The following is a 24,875-nucleotide window of genomic DNA, read 5'->3' on the forward strand; positions in this document are numbered from 1 at the left end:
CCCCCTCTGGGTGCGCCACTGGTGTAATAAGGAGACAATAATTTTTCTAACAAATATTTTTCGTAGGTCTGTTAATATTATGTCCACTCTGTGGATGGGCATGTGATATGGGCACATCCCCATTAATATAATATTATAATTATAAAATTATATATCAGCATTTATTTTTCATTTTATAATAGGTATTAATTTTATTTACGTTGTGATGTTATTGAAAACAGTAACATTAAAAATTTAGAGCTTTTACGACGTACAGAGGAATCTGTTGAAATAAGAACAAAGCTTTTGCAACGCGTAGTAGGAATCTTCCATTTTACTAACGCCGCCAACTTGACAATAAATACGAAAACAAAAAGTAGAATTATTTCAATCGCGGCAGAGTTGGCACAACTGTCAACAATTATTATTGCTTGTTGTGAATCGAGGGGTTGTGTTGTATGTCAAATGAGTAAAGTGTTTTCGTGAACAAGTTCTTCGTTCCAGCTGTTTTTTTGTCGCGGCAGACCATAATAGTCAATGAAATAATTATAATTCAAATCAATTAATGACATAAACTGTTATCCGAAAATTGTAAAGCCTTATAGTTTATACTGTGTTACAGAGTGCTTATTCAGAATAACTTAAACTAATATAATAAGTGAAATGTATTTTTTGTTTCTAAGGGTGCGGTGTTATCTTTTAGATTAAATTGAAGTTTTATTTTGAAAGGTACGTATCTTTTTGATGTATTAAAATGATGATTATGCTATTTACTGTTTTAAGATTCATCGAAATAAACGAATCAATTGCGATCGTTGTAGTAATATTACGAGCTGTTTTCATTCAACAATAAGTGGACCAGTCTAAAGTGTTTTTTTATGAATGTACGCAGATTATGTCAGTTTGTTTATTTTTTTTATTATCTAATCGACTACAATAATGCCAAATATGTTGATATAATATTTTAACTATATGTTTTATTTATAAATTAATTATCTGACAATATCATAACATTCTTGGAGTGAAGTTATTACGAATGAGTTATATTATATTATTTTATTGTCTAGTGTACCTAAGTAGTCTTCCCAGTTTGTTAGTTTCAGTGATGGGATGTTCACTGGATAGCTCTCTCTTGACCTACTTACATACATTTTATAGTCTATCATTAACTATAAAAATATGAAAATATTTTTACAATGTTCTCTATTTTATTAGACCGCGACAATATTTAGGTGTCTTTATAAAAAATACTTCCTTTCGTATAATATTATTTACCGTTCTACCGTAGAAAAGGCTGAAACAGCATTACCAATTTATGAACATTGTTTTGCAATAAAATTAACTTAGTATAAATTTATTTAAAGTTTACTAATTGTAACGTTCCATTATAGGTACCTACCTAAAAAGTAAGCAAGTGTATTTCAAATACGTATTAATTTCTACTGTTTAAGCGAGTTTAGGCTCTATGCAATCTATGTTTACGTTTATTATTTTTAAATTTAATTGTATTTGTTATGTTCACTACATTTGCATGTAATTAGTAAAATATGTATGTACACATCATTAGCGATTTAAAAAGAATATATACCTATTATGTTGTTAGGTACTCACATTATTAAAAATATAAAAAATAATGAAGATGATCCACATTTTTTTTAAAATTTTAAATATTGGCTATGTAAAAACTAAAATCGTGAATATGAAAAAATAACCTGCTCCATTATAAAAGAAAAAAAAAACAGTAAATGATACTTTCGATTGTGGATGGTTGATGGATTCTGAATTTTTATTCTAAGTAATTAATTCAGGATATACCAAGTATGTATTCCATTTAACTCATTGATAGTAGCAACATGGGTATCTTTACAATATAGTGTATAGGTACTACTTAGTGGTGCACAACCTATTTATCCATTTTCTATTTTGTACGGGCCGCGGTGGGTAAAAATGTTGAAAAAATCATGATATATTTTATACTAGGCAAAAACATCTTGTTTTTTTTAAATTTAATAGTAATATTGGTGATGAAGTACTTGTCATTTTCAGTCGCAATAAATGCCATTTTGGGCCGCAGTTTGTGTATCACTGGTGTTTAAAGTATCTTATGCCGGGTCCACACTGGCAACATGTCGCGCGACATCCTCGATAAATTTTACGATAAGTATGATAATTATTGTAAAATTTAACGAGGTTGTCGCGCGACATGTTGCCAGTGTGGACCCGGCATTTTACGGTGACTATATTTTTATATATGTATATAGATACTTAAGTTCGTACTTAATGTTTACATATTAAAATATCGTGACAAGCATTAGCCGTACTTACCTACATAAAGAAATCCCCAGACACTGGAGAATCTCTAGTTTAAAAAAATCAGTATAATATTAGCAGTACATACGTCAGTATAACGACATGTCCAGTTGTATGTTGTATATTTACCATAGGTGAATGTACACAGGTAGCGTACGAAGATGATGCCGAAAGGCGAGATTTGGGTCGCTAACAAATATTCAAATGGAATAGTACAAAACTTGAACAAATTACAATTACAAATATATTATAAAGGATCTATTAATTAAACTAAATTAATTTGTATGGTACGTAGGTACCCCTGTGTACCGTCATACCTAATTGGTCGCGGTCAAAGACATATGTAGATATAGGTATTATTAGGTATGTTAATTTATGTATTTAGAAAAGTGTATTATGGCAGTACAGCGATTGGCCAATGCGCCATAATACATAATAAATACTATTTTAAAAATGACCAGAAAGTAGAAAAGAAAGTAAGTGCTTATGTAGATAAGTAAAATGATAAATACAATTATAAATTTAAACTATTTGACAAATCCATAAAGATGATATAGTTAATAGAGAATAGGACAGATAGGTTAATCGCATGATACGCAGCATCATGAAACATCACGCCCTTCCTGCGACGGGGTATCACGAAGACTGCAGCAGTGTTGCCAAGTCAAAATTTGAAATTTCAGTAGAATGTGTAAAAAAATTTCAGTAGATTCGACAAATTATCAGTAGATTTCTGCTTTAAGCAAAATATTTCGCCGCGGGCCGCAGGTTCCCTATTTTTCATGGTTGGTGAGAATTTTGTGAAATGAAGAAATATCAGTAGATTTCAGAAAATATCAGTAGATTCAGTATATTGCCAAAAATATCAGTAGATCTACTGAAATTTCAGTAGACATGGCAACGCTGGACTGCAGAGGCACGAGTGATGTTGTTTATTTTTAATGAAATGAATGTAGTTTTTCACGGAGAGTTAACAGGAACACCAGATTTATGATCAATAGCGTTCGTACTTACTTACTATGCAGAAGAAAGTGTATATCATTTTAAAGATTACTGAAATACGCTAAAATAATGAATGTACTTTCAGATTAATGATAATAATATTTCCGTTGTATATAGATACTAATAAATATATGTAATTGCTAATTGTATACGAATATGTAGGTAAAGAATTCGTGTACGCATAGGTAATCATTATATTTTTAGATTACATTACACTTTGTATTATTATTTGTACCAAACAGCCAGCATATTGTATACATAATAATAATATCATATTGTACGTAAACATGTTTTGTTGAAATATAATGACGATCTTGTTAAAAATAATATTCTGCCAGTTTACATAATTAAATCGTAATTATTACATGTTGCTTTAAAATGCGCAAACCTGATGTTTCCCTAGAATTTCGCGGAATTTATGTGCATCTCTACCCAAGTCTAATTAATAATAAATTCCAGTCAGTCACCTGTCTGTTTGATTTGGGATACCTCTCTCATATAGTACCCACCACATTATAATATTCCACAAATAGGTAGTAGGTAAGTTTAACGATAAAGTTTATTAACCTAGTGAAAATGTAGCTCTGCCTACTTGTATTAATAACCATGACGTAAAGTTTTTTACCTATGAATATTATGAATTATGATGTTTGTAAAACAAGAATTTGAATGCTAGGTATCTTTGGCTTTATCCAATTATTTTTTTCTTGAGAAACTTTTCCTTGCATATTATTATAGAATATAACTTAGAATATATTAAGATAAGGTTAAGTCGTATTATTATTAGTGTAAAATGAGAACTCTGCTCATTCAGGATCGGTTGTTTATCCTGATATTGGGAAGCACTAATCTGCCAATAATGGTGATCCCCACAGGATAAAAAAACTTATTCTGTGTACGAAAGAAAAATGAAGATGTTATGTCTTAAACATTGAATTTGCCAAATTAATTACAAGTGTGCGTAAATGAGAAAGTATGCGAATCGAATCAACGCATCGGAATTACTATATTATTATAAACATAACTAACTATACGACAGGAGTTCCTTTACAAAGTTGTCCAAAACCCAATCTTCTTTTGCCTTTCCTGAAAAGTAGTGATTTCTGACATACCTCCTAATACCCTTGAACACAGAATTGTTATGTGCTTAGGAGGGCAATAACTTGTTCGATATATTCCACTTACGAGGATGAGTCACGCGTTTTGTTTAGCTCACCTTTCTTTCAGTTTGTATATTTTTTTTATCGAACTGTTTCTTTATCTACTAACTTCAGCCAAATGTATTAACGTATTTTAATAATGTTATTTAGGTAATTATTTTTGTTTTGTAGTTTACGTGACACACGATTGTGTCTTATTTATTTAATTTCAGTTAGGGATTCTTAAACCTTGACCGGTAATACTAAATAGAATTTTTGCTTTTATGTAGGCAGGAATGTATGTAATTTAAAGCTCACTTCCGGGCAAATAATCAAAAATGTTAACGACTCACCGGAAACATCCCCTGCCTTAATCATCTGTTTGTATTTAACGGCTTAGCAATCATTGTTGGGTGTTTCTTTTTTCTATCGTATTGTTTTTTGTCGATTTTCCGAATTTTCGATATGGAAAATTTAAACTCATTAAAATGGAAACTGATTTTTTTGTGCGTGGAAGTACCTAGTATTGTATTAAACAAACGCACCGTAATCAATGGCATAGGTGTACAATTGGGCCTCTACGCAAAACTCACACATATACTCTATATATCTACTACCTATCTTGCTGCTGTTAAAATATAGCACTTATTGCAACAATAAAAACCAACTTCGTGTAATTGTTACAATAAGTGCTAATATTTTGATACAAACCTACCCTAAGTTTGATACTATTCATCACTTTAGTGTTCGATAAGTATAGAATAGACCCACTGATCACTGAAATTATGTGGAGTGAGTTCTAAATATTGTATTTTATTTTAATTAAAACAACGTAAATATAGTCAAATGACACTTATTGAAATTGTATACCAATACTAAAATATTTAATATTAGGGCACACCGATGTAGGTAGGTATACAATATTGAGGACCGGGTAATCTTATTTCATAAGATGTTATTTTTTATGTAAATTTTAATGTAAGTACTAACGTTTCCTGTGACCCTAAACATAATTAATTTAGAAAAAAGAGTATTATGGCATAAGAGATAGGCCAATGCGCCATAATACATAATGAATACAAAATATAAAAATGATTTAATTATAAATAACAACCAATATAACAATAACGTAGAAAAGAAAATATGTTTTAAATATTAAGTAAAATGATAAAAACAATATTACAAATTCAACCTATTTAACACATTCACGAATATTATAATACCTACCTTTATGGTGCCATCAAACAGGTTAATTGCACGATACACAGCATCATGAAGATAAAATCTTTGCCGGGTAAGACTGACTATGTCTTCACGAATTCGAGAATCCAGTATTTAGACTGCGACAAAGTTGATCATTATTGATATCGAAGTATTGTGAGAGTATTGCCGGTATTGGAAGATATTACTCCCCACTTCCTTGATATAAAATATATAAAACTTTAACATACAGCATTTATATTATGGCAACATTGAAAATGTCATTAATGATTTATTTTGTTCTGTCATCGTCGCGATTCTTTTGTCAACATTGTTTATGGGCCGAATAAGCTCTTGACATATTTTTTTTTTTTTTAGAATTATTAATAACCATGTCCTTGCTTTTTCGTACAAGGTGGTTGTTAGTAATTTTGAACAATCACAAACACCCAGGCTTTGAGAAAAACACATAAATGTTTTTGCCATGACCGGGAATCGAACCCAGAACTCTCGGGTGGAAGGCCAGCGCCTTACCCACTGCACCACGAGAGCCGCCTATTCTTCCTTCCATCACTTTCAAATCTTTTTTGCATTACTAACACAATATCTAAATAACTTATGGCACACACATACGAAACGCCTGGTAAGGGGGAAGAATAGGAAAGCGCGAGAGGGGACTGTAGTTTCAGAAACCTTTATAGTTTCCCATATAATAATAATATGGTATAGTCACTTCTGAAAACAAGAAAATTCTGAAAACCGTTTCTATTTTCTTCGCAACAAACATTACAAACAAACCGAAATATTGAATAAGTAGATAAGTTTTCTTTTGCGAATGAAAAATACTTGCCCATAAATCGTCTTATTGTTCATTATAATATTTGCTTTGTTTCATTCTTTTTTTTTTGTTTACCAACAAACAGTAAAAGCTGAGATTTATGTTTTCCGTTTTCTTTGTTCGAATATTGAATTCCCAAGCTCCTCTATTTCAATCATAATTCGCAGTATTAGCAGACAAGAAGACAGTACGGAAAAACAGCACACACAGCTAGGGACGGCAAAAAAGTATTCATACTCTTTTGTCAATATAGGATCATATGATAACTTTTCTCTTATTTGAATTTTTAATGCTAATTAGCGAGTCCAACCGCTGGATAGTAAAAAGTTGTCCGCTATTTTAAAATGCATATCATAGTTTAGGTATACCTATTATAGGTGATCCGACAAAGTAGTGCACAGTTTTTCAGTCACACTTATTTGTTTTCGTTGATTTAAGAATACAAATTACAGAGGGTGTTGGCTATTTTTTAAAATTTATTAAGCCCTGCCTATCCATACCATAATCGATAAAAAATATTCGGTACAAGTCGGTTTACGGGAAGCCAGGCGTGAACCGCCACGATTTTCATAACCGATTTTGGCAAAATTTATGAATTCAAGAATGAAAACCTAACCTAACCGAACCTAACAAATTATACAGTATATCGGCTATTTTCAAAATTTGTTTGCCGCTGGCCTCTCTTAAACCGACAAGTACCAAATATTCTTCTATCTATACAATATCTAAAAATATATAAATGGTTTAATGGCATAATTGTAAATATTTTATAGATAAACAAATAATATGGTCGACTATGGCTTGGATTAGGTAAGGTTTAATTAAATTTTAATGGCATAATTGTTAGTATTTTATAGATAAACAAATAATATGGTCGACTATGGCTTGGATTAGGTAAGGTTTAATTAAATTTTAATGGCATAATTGTAAATATTTTATAGATAAACAAATAATATGGTCGACTATGGCTTGGATTAGGTAAGGTTTAATTAAATTTTAATGGCATAATTGTAAATATTTTATAGATAAACAAATAATATGGTCGACTATGGCTTGGATTAGGTAAGGTTTAATTAAATTTTAAAACTAACAAACACTATCTACACATTGTAGTCTTAGTTCAATGTAAATAAATACGTTTAACTGACAAAATTTTGTCTGCACTATTTATGTCATATACAAGCAGAAAATTATTCTTTTTAATAGTCTTTACTTGGCGGCTCTCGTGGTGCAGTGGGTAAGGCGCTGGCCTTCCACCCGAGAGTTCTGGGTTCGATTCCCAGTCATGACAAAAACATTTATGTGTTTTTCTCAAAGCCTGGGTGTTTGTGATTGTTCAATGTTACTAACAACCACCTTGTACGAAAAAGCAAGGACATAATTATTATTAATTCTAAAAAAAAAAAAAAATAGTCTTTACTTATTGATCGCCATAGGTAATATAATGTAAATAATATGTATATCGATTAATAATTAATACACCGTTTAGAAATTAATAATTAAACAGTTGTTTTGAGTCGATCTGTCATAAACATCAAACCCCTTATCACTAACTGTAATTTTTAATGCATACCTACCGAAATATACATTTAATCGTGGAATGAGGTGAAATTAGATCAAAGCTATTATATGCGTATTAAAAAAAACCTTTTTCTTTTGTAATATTTAAAAAGTATCAATACATTTTCTTTCGATTTGTCAACCCTACACACACAGCATGGAGAAAAGGAAAACCACACGAATGGAATGAAATTATATTTTTTATCGATCCCGTGGCCTACTTATGGCAGAGTCTTATTTAGTTGTATTTGCCTGTAGGCCATTGCTTTCATAGTGATATCAGTCATATCCATATCACTCACTAATATTCAATTATTTAATTTCATTCTTTACGAATAGGTATGGGAAATTATTAATTTAACGGAAATATCTGAATAATTTATGAGAAACTATGATGTCGTTAAAATGAAAATAATGTGTAGATATAATATAGACCAGGGCTGGGCAAGAAGTCGTTTGCGGTCCATCATTTAACTGCCAAAAATTGGATTTATACCTACTGTAGAGCTGTGATTCCCATTGTATCATACATATTTGTTTTCATCGAACTAATACTACAATTTGCAGATAGTGTTGATTAGTTATATCTACGAACTAATACTACAATTTGCAGATAGTGTTGATTAGTTATATCTAAAAGTATGCCATTAAATCATAGATATTTAATACATAGAAGAATAATTGTTATCTAATTTAGTTTGGTTAGGCAGGGTTTAATGAATTAAAAAAAAAAACTAACACCATCTGTAATTATGTATTCTTACTACAACGAAAAAAAATAAGTATGACTGAAAAGTGTGCTCTATTTTTATCGGATCGCCCACAAGATACCTAAATTATTGTGGTTTGGTAAAGCAGGGTTTAATTGATTTTTAAGTACCAACCAGCACCATCTGCATTTTGTATTCTTAGTTCAATAAAAAAATGAGTATCACTGACAGAGTTTAGTGTGCACTACTAATGTCAGATCTTAACAGCCTATCTCCACCCGCGCCACTGATATTTTCTCAATTATTTTATACTTATAAATATATGTGTAGGTATACTATGCTTAAAATTATACCAGTAAGCTCTCTGACTGTCGTTAAAAATTGTCTACCTTACATATTGTGAACCTTACCATTCAGGTTACAATTGGATCGTTTCGACGTTTATTGCAATTGGATCATAAAATACGTTGTATTTATAGTAGGTATTGTAAATTATAAGTAAACCAAAAAAATATCATCGTAAATATGTTCAAATAACGTAAAGTAAAGAAGACAAATGTCAGCCAATGTATTGATAGTGCATTCGGTCGTTCTCGGTAATCTTCGAGGCAATCCTTGGCATCAATCGTCGATGTAAATTGGCCAATAAATAACATATCGTTCACGACTATATGACATTACTCGACTGCGGCCCTATGTTAGAACTTGCGAGTCATATGACATCATTGTGACGTACTACCGGAGTGATAATAGCACTCGAGAAAATAACGCTGGTCAGACAGCGGCGTTATTCATTGTCACCATACCATACGTTAAACCTTGATTGCATATTTAATTTTCTACTCGTACATTTTACAACGTTTTGCTTAGCTCGTATTCTTATTTTTCCGGTGGTTCTTTGTCCGGTACAAATCTTGCAATCGATTTTTAACTAACTTCCCGAATAGCTAAACATTTGAAACTTTTATAATAAATCAGATGACAATGCCAATGCATTCTTTCAATACTTTTAGCCATCTTTAAGTAGAATTGAATCATTTTCAGTTAATTCTGTTTTGTATGAAAAGTTATTTCGGAAGAAATCCGTAATCCAATCCACTATTATCGGTTGCTAAGGTTGCTTGGTGGTCCTAACAACGAAATTATTAATATATACGTGCGTTGCTATGGACATCAAAATGACATTTCAGTATTCAGTATTTCTATATTATTTGTTTGTTTTTTATTTACTTCATACCAAGTACAAGTTTGAGCATATTGAGCATAATAATTCAACAGAAAATTTAAAAACGTTTTATATAAAAAGTTCTTTTTATCTTGTAATTATTTACACATTCTCTTTCCAAACCTCGGAACGAGCTCATTCAATCCTGCGTAATCCTAATAATTGGGAATCACTGCCTGTAGATAGAGTTTATAAATTATAATGGAAATACATTATTATGAACATGATCAACATAAATATTTGCGGCTGTTTTAAGCTATATATAAATAAATGATGCAACGTCCAATTGAACATTGAGTATGTTTCTGCTCAAAATGGTCATAATAATGATCGGAATTTATTGTCGTTGGAATGGAATTGCCATTTTCCGTATTCGCCTAATAAATGCACTGCCAAATAAATTCATTTCCACGTCATTAAATTTTGTCATGGTATAACAAAACTGTCAGATTTAGGCGAAACCGAAAGCCGAAATCTGACAGTTTTGTTATCAAGAGTGTATCAAGTCATATTATTCAATTAAGTACCTACTTACAACTGAGGTTTTTTGATATTTTTTGTCATCACACAGTCGTATTGGTCGATATATATTTAGATCTGTTACAATATGTAAATTGTACGTATGCAGTTTGCCGTAGCACAGTTTACCGTGAAGTGTTATATCGGAATGGGATGCCCGTATACCATTTGAGATATAAAATGATGTAATACTACTACTATACTAGAATTGAGAGAGGCAATAAAAGATAAAAAAATTCGTCATAATCGGAATATCTGAAGTGAGACGTCAAGGAACAAAGATAGAGGAGTATGACAATCAAATTCTATGTCACATAGGACTTACATCTGGAAAGCATGGCGTCGGATTCTTAATACATAAAATCTCAAGAGAACAACATAGAAAACTTCATAGGTATAACAGATAGAGTAGCACTATTGAATTTAAAGGAAACGAATTATCTCTCATACGAGTATACGCATCCACAGAAATAGCGAAAGAAGAAGAAAATGATACTTTTTATACAAATGTAAACAGAACATGTTCAAACACGCGCGTTAACATCATTTTACTCCCTACTTCAATTATAGTTTGTCAATTAATGGCTACGGCCGTATGTTGTAGCTTAACCACTGGGGAATGCCAAAAGAAATGGCGTATTTCAAAAAAACACTACCTTATTTTTAGGTCAATAATTATTATAAAGCAATCATTATTCGTAGGATGTTTATCACACTTGAATGGTCAAAGACATAGCTTATAATGAGTATCTTTAGAATTATCTTCAAATGTGTTAATCTTGCCCATTTTTTGAATAATAAAATGCCTAATTCTTGTCAAATTTGGGATCACAGAGATTATCAATATAATTTTTTATCGTAAATATTTCACTATAATAATGTCGATATAAATTATACTGATGGTTTTATAAATGCGTTTAAAAATTAATAAAACTAAAAAATCTTAACACCACTGCACATTTATGTACTAAAATATGACTATATTCTAAAACATTCGAGCGAGAGTTTAAAAGAATACTATTTTATGTAATAAAAATACTTTATGCAGTCATCAAATGTTTAAAATAAATATAAAGGATAATAAGGCTTCAAAATTATATGAATAGATTATCTACAACGTTAAAGGTATGGCCAGGATCATGCTTTGAAAATAGAAAAATAGCTTCATTTTGACCCACGCTGAGCACGTCCGCCCTTAACTGTCATTTACTTTTGTTTGTAAGAAATAAAAAGACTTTATATTTTATACTACTACTATAGCTTCATCATGTTCGATCCTAAGAGGATCATAATTATGGGCGTCCACAGAGTGGTCGTTGTATTAACAGATTTTGTTTTTACAAGAAATGGATGTTAGCCACTTGCTCAACCTATTAGGTCCATACAAGGGGGGCGAAAGAGCCATACGAGAGAGCGAATCTATAAGTATCTTATCTATGGTCCATACTCTGAGTAAAACACAAATTGAAAAACAAACGTGTATTTGCCAGACCCAGGATTCGAACCTGATAACCACGACATTACAAGCCGACGCGTAACCCCCTCGGCACATCGTGTGCATAAAATGACGTAAGTTGTACGTACCTAATTATGTTACAGACCATTTAGATGCGACGCGTGTTTGCAGATACCAATGTTCCAGTAATTGTATTGATTGTCAATAAGAACATTAATTTGATATTGATTGGTATCAAACATCTGATATTAGCGCTTTCATTATTTTCAGGTACGACTTGATATTTCAATAATTAAGATTCTATATAAATACGTACTTAAAATATAATTGAATTACTAATTAAATTATCTAGCTATTTTCGCCTGTTTTTCCTTTATTTTATTCAGACATACATTTTATCTGAATGGTATACGGCCATTTGTTTCCGATACAACAGCTCACGGTGAATTGTGATACGGCGAACTGCATACGTACAATTTTCCGGACACGATTTAAATTATACGTCATAAGTGATTAATTGTTGTACCTACCTAAATTAGGAAATGCAGAACTATTCTAACTCACATTTGATATATTTTACAGAATTGTTCTTTGAAATAGCACAATTTAGTTATTTATTACTTATATTATAAACAAAAGGTATACAATTGTTCTACTAAATTATGATGTATACATTTATTTCTATGAACTACTGACAGTACTGAGATAATGATTGTGGTATGGGGGTAAGGATTTGTAATACAAATCATTTTTTATTATTATTTTGCAGTTAACGTTGGATAGAAATGGACGGTGGAGTTTGATCTGATACAAATATGAAGGTCGAGCCATCAGAGAAAATGACGACGCCGATTGAAGAAATGGTCGACGAGAAAGTTAAGGTAAGAGAATCTTATAATACTAATTAATATTATATTACGACTGAATATAATATCAAATTTTAATATGTCGCAAACTAAACAATTTTCTAGTGCAATGAATATGATAATTTTTAATTAAACTATTTTTTTATCAAATTTAAGAACTTAGCATTCGTGATGGAATATACATAATTTTGAACACTCCTAAAACATTCCTTTTTATTTTTAGATGCAGGTTTATGTTCCGTTTGGCGCGAATATATTGTTATTCAACTGGTATGTTTTTGCGGTACTTACTCCAAATTGCGTATAATATATGAGCGGAATGCACAATCTAAGATTTCGATCCTAACGATAAGTCGCCGAAAAGCATGACTTAACTATAGACAATCCTGAGTATAGAGTTAAGGAATCCTTAACCATAGACTACTTTTGTTATGAACATGCCCCCTTCTGTATTACCATTTACCACTGACAGCTGCTGTCAAAATAAATTCGCATGTCTGTAAAACAGTCCATACACTCAATTTCATTTAACAATGTATCTCAATATGGATATTTCCCGACCATGTCCGATCCTAATAGGATCATATGGGTCTCCACAGAGTAGAGGTTTGTATTAACACATTTTGTTTTTTACGAGAAATGGATGTCAGCCACTTGCTCAACCTATTAGGTCCATACCCTGACAGACACAAATTGATAAACAATATGTGTACTTGCCAGACCCAGGATTCGAACCTGAGACCCACGGCGTGATAGTCCAACGCTTAAGCCGCGTGGCCACCGTGGGTGTCATTCTTCGTTTGTCATGTACTTGCAGAATATTATTTTACTTTTATACGCCAGCCCGCAGAAATACAAAATGCCAGGTGAAGAGTGACACTTGACGCTAGTGTTACCATGTTAAAAAAATATCTTACGGTGCCTGTGGAATCACGTATAATGACTTATAACGGAAACATAAGAGTATTATAATTACATATTAATATGTATTTATAGTTATTGCATTTATAAAATGCAGTTGTCATATTTTTGTAATCGTTTAACAATTATAAAATAATTTACCTAAACTATAGTAAAGAGAATTTTTAAATATGGTATTATTTCCAATATAAATGATCTTAACTAAGGACAATGCTTCTGCATTCCGCTATATGTGTTTAAATCAAATGGGTGCAAGTATATTTGAAAAAAATATATGGTACATTTATCGTGACGTTAAATTATACCCAGTAACAATCAATGTGATTTTTTATCGCGATCTGTCATTTTGTGGATTAACGATAGGCCGCGAAAATAGATAGACATACAATGAATATTCAATGCATTCACTTTTGTTCTGGCAGAAAACACTAAATAACATTTAGTGTAATCGGTACCGCTGAAAAAGACAACTGTGTTCTGGCAAAAAACACTAACTCGATTTTTTATAAACAAATAAGAAAATAAAATTTTACTTTATTTTTTACTATAACAAATAAACAGTATTTATTTTAAAGTCATCTTTTTTACGATTACTTAATAAACTCACATGATAGACCATTAATTTCACACATTTGAAAAACTACAACACTAAGGTCATATTACTCAAAACTAGTATTCTCCAGTTAGTGTTTCTTGCAAAAACAGTATTATACTGATTCTATTTGTTTTTTTTTGTGTATGAGACAGGCAACCCTCATATATTACCCGTTATCCGGACCTCACCACGCCGATCCCCCGATGCTAACCGACCACTTAATTTTTTAAGTCCATCTAAGCACGTGTGATTTACTTCCCACCTACTTTTTATATCCGTATTTTATTGCTATTTCGCGAGTGGAGAACTACAAGGTTCTAAGTGTTTGTCCTTGGCGAAACAAAAGTAACAATGAGGCAGCTAAGAATAGTACTTCATTGTTGTGTTTGTTTTCTCAAGGACGAACACTTAGAACCTTATAGTATTAGGCTCGTGATTTGTAAGTAATCGTTTAGTTTTGAATTTTCGCAACGGGATTATGGTCGTTTTATTTTCAATCTATTTTGAATTGTTACCATTGACATGCGCATAGTTTCGGATGTGCTGCTTGCGAGGCGGAAATAGTCCTAGCTGAGTTTGCAAAACGTTCCCTTTCAACAAAAGCTCCATTGTGCCCGTCGGCGTAAAACTTAAATAAAATGTTCAATTAATAATGTTGCAGTCTTCACAAAACCGCAGGGGCTCTTCCCACCGGTAATGGCACTCACGAATGAAAGCTCTTTATATAGAGCGCCGCTCGCTTTGTATCAATCCACCTCACCATACCCGTCTGAACAGGTGTGGATTTGACAATAGGTCAATTAGGATGGCGCTTGGGGTGAAACGATCATAGGGGCGTGAAATAACATTCATAGAAATGTATTTTTTTTTTATTATCGTTCGGCATGTTTTTGCCGTGAACGGGTAAATTTCGTTTTAAATTAATCCGGTAAAAGGGTTGTGTTTAAATAATTTTTTGTACACTTAAAGCGCGATGCAGAACCATATGTATTAACTTGGAACTAAACACCATCCAGAGTTGCTAATATAGATCGACATAGTTATTAGCCGTGTCTTAGGAACTTACGTGTCTAAGTATGGCTAACGTAATAAATACTGACAAACAAAACGTTTTTAATCTGTGCTCTAAACAAATTGTCGAAAAAATCGTTGGCATGATTTTCAAGGAATAATATATTGTGTCATTTTTTTAGATACCTATTTGAAGTTTGGTTCCCAAAAAAAATAATCAATATGTGATTCAGAATTCGAGCAGGCTTTGAAACTATATCTACAACCTGAAATTCTTGCCTGAATTCCACATCGGGAACCTAAATATAATCAGAATCAGATCGAAAATACCTATAAAAGCAATAGTAATTTATTTTGATTTCAATTACAATTGCGCGATTTTGTTAAAGTCACCTGCGAACTTTATGGAAATCTGCATCACCCGAGAGTCAAAGAAGGATCTAACGGTACAGACTCAAAGAGCTGAAACTGAGTTACTGAAACTGACTCGAAACCTCAATGTCTTGTTGGCTATGACCCTACGTATGCCACGTGTGTCGTATATTTAATTGACAACTCTTTATAAATATTCCAAATGTTTTTGCGTTAAAGATAATAAATTAACCTCTGCACACAGGTATCAAATTTCAACCCCAGTATTTTATTCACTTTTACTGCAAAATAATTATGTGATCTAAGGATATCCAGAAGCATCCATTCACTCAAATCCCCTAATAAATACTCCCTTATCATCCTTACACATGATTCAGTTACTTACTAGGAGTGTCAGTATAATATTGTATGTCAATCCAATTGATTAAAGCGTATATTTATGAAGTAAGAATATAAAAATCCAATTATTGAATTATTAAAATTATTGTCTTAATCCAAATTATCCCACGTTCAACTCTGATAGTCGTAAACTACCCCTTCGGCCACCCTACCCGTTTACTGTATTTGCTAAAGTGTCCTCCAATACGATTGGGGACTCGGCTAAAGGCAATTTGGGCGAACGTCATTGACTTGATACAACTCTGCCCGCCCACCCCTCTAAATTATTGTAGAAGGCTCATATTATAATATTATCTCAAGTTAGAATAAGGCGATAAGTGGCAATATCCATTTTTTGAACTTATCGTATATAGTAAAAATTTGATTTTGTATTTACCTCTTTATTAATAATAATTTATCGGTATCAAACAATTTAATTTATTCATTTGTAGATGAACGTGATAAGTAGTGATACAAACTTTTATAGACAAACCGAGGGAACGTTCTTTCTTTATATCATCATTAAAGAAACGTGTCGCTAATTGACTTGTGTACCTACAGTGCAGCCCTCAGAGCAATTATATTATCCGGCTATTGTGAGCCATTTTCTTCGCACCTGACACATAGTAGATTAGTACCTAGAACTTCAATTATTATATTATTATTAACTTGTATATGAAATGTTATGCCATAATCTTGCTTCTCAATACGGCTACCAATTTAGACTCCGACACAGTAAACTATCTTATATAGTAAATTAACTGACAATATTGAACAGTAAATTTCGGCTTAAAAAGACTATATATTTCAGCAATACTTTGCCCCAAGCATATTTACCTGTTTTACTTCTCACTCTAACGCATATTGCGGAGACTATACTCGTGATTTCTCACTCGCACTTATTGTTAGTTTTTGTTCAGGCCATGAAGCTGCTTATTTTGTGAACCAATGATGAACATCTGCGGTATATAACCATTACCATACGTTGTTCAACAACAATTTAGGTAGATTTATGTTTAAAACATTGTCGCCACCTGTCGGCAGATTTTAGATTCTGTAATCTTGTCTGATCCGTCTGGACCGCACCGCCGACAACAGTTTTCCATTAAAACATTATTACTGTGGTTACCGCGTTTTTCCACGCAACAATTTCATTGTCCCAGACTAGATGCGAATTATCTGACTGGCTGGATGGAAAATTATGGAAATGATGCTCGCCATGTTTTCATTATTACAAGTCGTAAAATTGTTTCGATGGAATGGAAGGTTTAATAATTGAATTTGATGGAATAATAATTTGTATAACTTACATAATATTATAAGTACATGTAGTAAGATAAAAAATATCATCCGTTTCAAGTGTATTTTTATGAAATAGGTCGAAATATTACATTACGACTAATTGGATATAATTGGAAATATACGTGGATAGGAAGATTTATCTCTATATTATGCATAACCGCTACCCGGGGAGAATAAATTTACGCATAACTACAGTCATGTCGCGAACAAAAATATTATTTATCCATATTAAATAGGTTTGACAGTGTTTTTGACGTATGTACCTATGTCTATACATTATTATGTTAGCGTATATTTTTAATGTTTTTTAAGCTTGAAAATCATTCAATATTGAAACAGTTGCGTCAAAGTAAATCATTGATTAAAAATAATTAAATGAAATAACACTAACAAAGTTTGAAAGTTAAAAAAAAACATAATACGTATATATTTAAAAAAATGTGGATGCGGTTATCCCAAAAAAAAAAGCACTGGTAATAGGTACATAATATCAATGTGATGTTTCAAATCTATATATATTTCATCACACACATTAACAAATATGTTCTATCATCAAATAAAGACATTAGGGTGCCAGAAGAATTTGCTGTAAATGTCAATAAGTACCATATATTGTCAATACGTAATTTTTTAACACAAACAAGAGTCGTCCGGTTAACTTTTGTGTTTTCAAAATGTTTTTAACCATCTTAGTACATGCATGTCGACTCCCCGCTCTTTTTTAGAGTGCCAGTGAGGTCGAATTCACAGTAATGAAAAATAATAATAATAAAAAAATCAATTATGGATCTAAAACACACGTTTTCTCTAGACCCTCAAAATGACGAATTGTTTTGATATTCTGTTTTATAGATTTTTTATTTAACCATGTCCGATCCTCAAAAGATTATAATTATGGACCTCCACAGAGTGAAGATTGTATTACTTAACGGATCTTAGCCACTTGCTCTACCTATTAGGTACATACTCTGACTCGAAACACAGATTGAAAAACAACATGTGTATTTTTTTGACAAACCCAGGATTCGAACCTGACATCATAAGCCGACGCATTATCCGCTCGGCCATCGTGGGTGGCGTGGATGGGATACGTCTCTAATTCGTTCCTACAGAGATTGTTTATGCTTAGCTCCCAAAGATATACCAAATTCTTAATTATCGAAAATTATACGGCACGTGGGTCCTTCAATAATATTGAAATACCGGAAATGTCTGTAATTATTATGTATTCTATGGTTGCAGGGTAATAGTTCTTAATTCGCTTTTTTAAGAAATTAGGATTTTAATGCCAGTGTGTGTAAATAATTGTGCTCTTTTATGTGTATCATAGATTTTGTCACAAAAATAACTCTAAGTGAAATGACTTATTCAAAACATTGATAACACAATATCAAAAAATTTATTAAGTACTTACCTATACATATATATTGTATACGTAAATAAAAAAGATACACCAATTAACTTCTAAGCAAGAGTATTTTGAAAACTGTGATTTATTTCAAAACCGATTATCTCAGCTGCAACCAGACTGACTTAAGCACTTTTACCCCAAAACCATAGATTTTAAGTCAACATTATTTGGTACTAACTAAACCGATTCTTGAGAGTTGGGTTTCGGGAATTTCCCGACGGGAATTTTCGAGAAATTTTAGAGATTTTCCATCCCGAATCTCGAGAATTAAAATCTTTTCTCGGGATTCGGGATTTCTTTATTATCAAATATTAATTGAAAAAAAAACGATTTTCTATATGAAAAAAAGTGGACAGAAAACATAAAACGTTCAAAGACTGATCGGGGCATTTAACACAATCAAGCTAACGTGGACTCAAAATGAGCGCAATTTTTGCAACATCAGGGAAAAATTCCCTGTCTCAAAAGCGTACGCGATTGACAGTCTGTGTTTTTTGAAATTCTATTTTAATAAGTAATGTTTTGAATAATTTTTGTTTTCCTACTTCTATTTTGTTTGTGTTCTTACGTAAATAAAAAAAAATCATATTTTTTTGGAATTCGTCTGCTTTTACACTGATTTTAGGATTTTTACAGTTTTTTTTTAAATTTCCCGATATCTCGAGAATTCTCGAGAACTCTTTTCTGGAAATCCCGAATCTCAAGATTGAGATTTTCTTGGGAAATACTCAACTCTAGTAGTTAGTATCTACATCACTCTCGTCAATTAGAATTTATCTATCCGGGTTTTTTGACCGACTTGTAATGTTGAATCACCAATAGCTGTGCTATGGTTATTACAATAACATTGTTAGAAAAAAACTATTTTATCGTAATATTATTATGATTTGCGGTATTCGGGAAAGCCGCTGAAGTGATAACATTAACATTCGATTTGATAGTGATTTGCATATTCGTTTATAGGAAACAGTCACTCACTGATCGCAAACTCGGCCCACTCGCTGGCTAGAGTGACGTGACTCGGCTTGCACTGCATTCTCGTTACCCAAACATGCGCATTCAAACGGCATGACGTGCTTCCTGCCAAACAATCGTTCGCCATAATGTTGTACCTACTGAATTAAAAATAACAATTAATTAAAATGTATTTCATTCGCCTGTTTGTAATGTTATTTTCATATTCCCGTTGTATATAGATTGATCGAATAGCTAACAATTAGTTCAGACTGATTACATCATAATCTTCATTTTTGGATCTCTAATTAAGGGGGTATGGCTCATACCAAGGCCCCCACATCCTGAAGCGGGCCCTCAGGCTATGTTCTTTAGCGGGCCCCCCTACTTATCGCTATGGTTAAAGGCAGTGTGACGCTCTACTGTGGAGTTTAAATGGTGTTTAAGTTAAAATTAAAGATATTTAGTGTATTATTAACGATTTTTGTACTTTTAATACATTATCTTGAATTATGGAGTTGTCGAGTATCGACACACAATAATCAAACATTATGTCACACCGTCACGTAATTATTTAAAAAATTTAATGGGCAAGAGGTAAACTTTTTTTTCTATTAGAGAGTTATCTGGCTAGAGCCCTGTCAGCTCCCCCCCCCCCTTGTGGGGGCCATGGCTCAGACACACGACACTGTAGTAAGTGTACGTCGACGTAGGTCTTACTTGATTCCATATGCATTCAATTAGAATCTCCAGTTATCGTATACTTATTTTCCAATACTAGTTGAGTATATCCTATTATATTCTAGTTAAAAATATCGCTGTGGAAATAAGTAAGTACGAACAACAAATATAATATATTATATACCGACATACTTAATTAGGTAAGTGCTCATTATTACTAATACGTAGTACTTAAATTTATTGACAATTCACATGTTGGTACTTGATTTAAACTTTAAACCTTACATGAATGCTTCAGATGTTCTCCCTTCCCATACAATTCTCTTCAAATACCTACCTCCAGTACCTACTTAGGAGCGGCACATTCTAAATTTAAATAATGGTGATAAATTTAAAAAAATGCCATTATTATTTGTGAGGTTAGGATTCGTGGAAATGAGAAGTAATTTAAACCTGCAGTACTTACAAAAATATGAGCTTTAATGACCGTTGGTGCCACAGAATTTTTAAGATTTACTAATTTCTATGAGTAATGATTTTACATACAATTTACGATTATCAGTTTGTCTACGGCCTAATTTTCCTAAATGCATTACTTCGTCATTGTGGAAATTAAAATCAATTCCTAGTTGGATAGAAGTTATTACTGCTCACACTTAAATTTCTACCAGTTTTCTAGTTTCGTTAATTAAAATGTACACTGTCAGCTGATATACGCATATAATTTATATATATAAAAACATTATTTATCTAGGCAAGATTATTATCTACTAAATGGAATAACATTTATATTACTGAATGAAACCAACAGTTAAATCTCAAGATACTCCAATGCAATGTATTAAGGTGATACATTAGTGAAACGGAAAATAATTTCAACTATAGGCGCGACGAAATTTTGGACTCGCTCGCATTCTGAGAGAGAGCGTCGAGCTGGAAACACGTCACTTTGTTTCGTGATGGCGACGGGCGTATTAATTCTTAAATCGTGTAAAGATGACTAAAACGTTACCCATTTACATTAAAAATAAAACATGTCAATGAATATATTATTATTGTTACTAATATAACAATAAACAGAACATAAAATGGACGTATGTTGGATTTATATGACAAATTATATTTCGTTTGGCATGCGTCATTTGCACCCGCGACCCGCAATCCGCGCATCGCCTAGCCACGATCTTTTTAGACCGTGCCTCAACAGAGGTACAGCCTTAACCGTAACTAACTATGATCAGTAATGGCTGTAGATTCACCACAGGTACTGCATGATGACGCGAAACAATTAAAATAAAATAATACAAAACTTAAATCAATTTAAATTTCAGAAACTGACATCTTACGGCGTATAGACAATAAGTAAAAACAATATTATTATACTGTAATAATTTATTATTATGGCATATTTTCCTACTATTATGAAGATGAATTTATTTGCATAAATGCATTAAATACCTATGCCTTCAAAATTATTTCAATAATACTCTTTCCGCATGTATAACTCATTCAATTGAATTTATATTATGAATTAATATAATAACACCGGGAGTAAGTTATCAATGCTACTTATGTAGGTATAATGAGATTAATAAGATACACATGTACGTACTAGCTTAGGCGAAGTAAACTTAATATAACTGCACATCTACTTAGGTTACGTATATTATGGGATCTTCTAACTTACCAAGAGCAGTATGTTTAATAATCCTTGTACATTTAAATCGCTGTCTCTAAAACATTCATTTCAGCGGCTTTGCTATTTCACCACAGTACCTAGTATGGCAAAGCATTGGGGCTCAGTACGTTTTTTGATTGACGTTAAATATCTACTCATTACTTATTTATATTATATCAAATCTGTAAAATAGTTGAACATTATCAATATAAAAGGCGCCTAAATAAGTATATAGGTTAAGAGCGTACATAAGCAGTGTTGCCAACTGTACTATAATTATAGTAATTATAATTTTGATTTCGCTGAAAATGTAAAATACTATAATTTTACGCCAAATATGCCAAAATACTATAATTTTAAAGGATTCAAGACGAAAAATGTTCCTGTACTATATTTTTTACGGAAATACTATAACGTACGTAAAATATATACGACTCTGTACTATAATCGCCATAGAAAAAGATGGCAACACTGTACATAAGTGAAACGGCAAATAATTTTCAACAGTATGTGGGACGTAATTTCGACCGCGTTGCCAGTCGGAGAGCGATAGTCGACCTGTGAGTACGTCAATTTGCTTTGTGATGGCGTCGGAGGATTACATTCTTAAATCGTGTTAAGATGACTAAAAAACGTTCCGTATGTACTTGAAAAAGAAAACATGTCATTGAATATACTATTATTATTACGAATATAATAATAAACATAACATTAAAAGGACGCATGTTGAATTTTTATGACAAATTATATTTCGTTCGGCTCGCGTCATTTGCACAATCCTCGCATCGCTTAGTCACGATCTTTTTAGACTATGCCTCAGCTGAAGTATAGCCTTAACTACATGCTATTTGTACGTTTACATTTCGCCGTATAAACGTACCGGAAAGAGATTGAATAAAAAATGACCCGTCGTTCGTGGAGCATTGTAGACAGTAATGTCCAATTGTCTTAGATTCAATAAAAACATTAATCTGTTATTGATTGATATTAAATATCTGATAATATTTTCTGTCGTTATTAATTATCAAATGTTTGATAGGTAAATGATACTTAAAAGCACCTAGGTACTTGTTAACCCACTTTTTAATCATTCAGAATTTTATATAAATATATACGATATGATTGTATTTCTAATTTATTTACCTACCCATTTTATTCTGTCTTTCCCTTGTATCCCGGTGATTTTTATCACGTATTTTTTTGATGTTTTATATACACATGGATTTGATTATAATGCTATATGGCCATCGTTTTCCGATACAACTTCTCACCGTGATCTATTATATGGCCAACTGCTTACGTACAATTTTCCGGATACGAAGTATATGAAATTTACGATAATAGTAATTAAATTAGCTGCAAGTCTATTTTGTAGAAAATTTCACTATATTATAATTATATTACAATAGTTAAAAATATTACGCAATCGCAGATTCGTGTGTATCAAACTTCACACTGGTATCGACCTCATATTGTGTATGTTAACATCGTAAACATTTCAAATTAATTTTTGATTTAGTCAGGTAGATTGTAGAATACTCCATTGTGAATATTATTAAATGTACATACCTATATTGTCAAAATTATCCTGAAAATTTTTTATGAATCAATGTTATTTTTTCATAATTGTCATTTTCACTGACGGTTTCGAATACGAAATATGATTGAATTGTGCCGAACCACCGCCATCTTTAGATTAATAAAGCCTGAGCATAACATTTTGCACAACCAACGAGTGGTCCACTTTTCAGCTGTCAACATCAGATCCCATATTGCTTGACATATTGATTCGCCCTTTCTCGTTTCAAATTGAACTATAAAAAAAATCTCAAATAAAATATATTAACTATCGGTGTTATTAATAAATAATATACATTCCTGTTATTCATCAGCTGTCAAAGTCAGATTAGTCCTTCACACAAAAACCGGTGGTAATATCGATTTCCAAAAAATATGTAGCATTGATCTATGCATTACATTTGTAGAGGTGTGTTCACGCTAATGTATTATTTATCACGTAACTTATCTATTCAAATCAAACCATTCCCTGTGTGAACACGACAGACGCGTCAGTATGAGCACTCTATAGAACAATGACAGGCAATGACACTTCATACATAGACAACAACGGGAGAGGCGCAAAAAGTAGGACCAGTCGTTGTGAATGTATCGGCTTTCTTCTTCAGTCGGCAATGGCCGGACCCGAAATAGTCTCAAGTGTAGCTTTAGGGGTGACGGTGGAGAGATGAGAAACTGGTTGTAGATTGATCGAGTGAATTGAGGAGAGAGTTTATGTACTGATAAATAAATACAATGACAAAAGCGAAGTTAACAGTGCAGGGTACTACGCGGTGAGATATGCTTATTCTTCGATGTTACGATAGAGTGTGCTTTTCCATCAATCGTCCTTCGCTATTTATTGAAATGAATATGCAATAGATTCCTACAAGCTATTATCGATATAAACCACAATTGGGTAATATGCTGACTGTCGCACTGCTGCAACTTCGCGGCCTGGGGTTGTCGACCCTCATCGACGTATGTCACATTTGAAGAATGTGCTGACCGTAGATTAAGTGCGATATGCGGTACTTGTGTAACTTGCTGATTATCGCGTTGTTGCAATCACGCTGACAAGGTCTGGGGCAATATTATCTATGGTCTGGGGTGGGGTCCTTGCATATTGTGACAGATTGCGACAATTATTGCAAATTCATAGAATGATATTATGCACGCACCGAACCATCATTATTTAGAATATTTGGATG

At 32.3% G+C, this 24,875-nt stretch overlaps 1 protein-coding gene across 1 annotated transcript in view; it reads left to right on the plus strand.

The window, feature by feature from the left end:
• Positions 1-435: 435 nt before the first annotated feature.
• The window catches only part of Syn2 (Syntrophin-like 2), a 374,597-nt gene continuing 350,157 nt past the window's right edge, over positions 436-24,875 (plus strand). Inside the window, exons 1-2 of the mRNA XM_085947698.1 lie at positions 436-708; positions 12,708-12,819. Of these exons, the coding sequence (XP_085803824.1) occupies positions 12,754-12,819 (66 nt within the window). The 5' untranslated portion in view covers positions 436-708; positions 12,708-12,753. The remainder of the gene's footprint in view (positions 709-12,707; positions 12,820-24,875) is intronic.

Source organism: Rhyacophila brunnea, unplaced genomic scaffold, assembly GCF_057557595.1.
Source record: "Rhyacophila brunnea isolate RB1 unplaced genomic scaffold, BYU_Rbru_1.0 scaffold_2, whole genome shotgun sequence".
Classification (NCBI taxonomy): domain Eukaryota; kingdom Metazoa; phylum Arthropoda; class Insecta; order Trichoptera; family Rhyacophilidae; genus Rhyacophila; species Rhyacophila brunnea.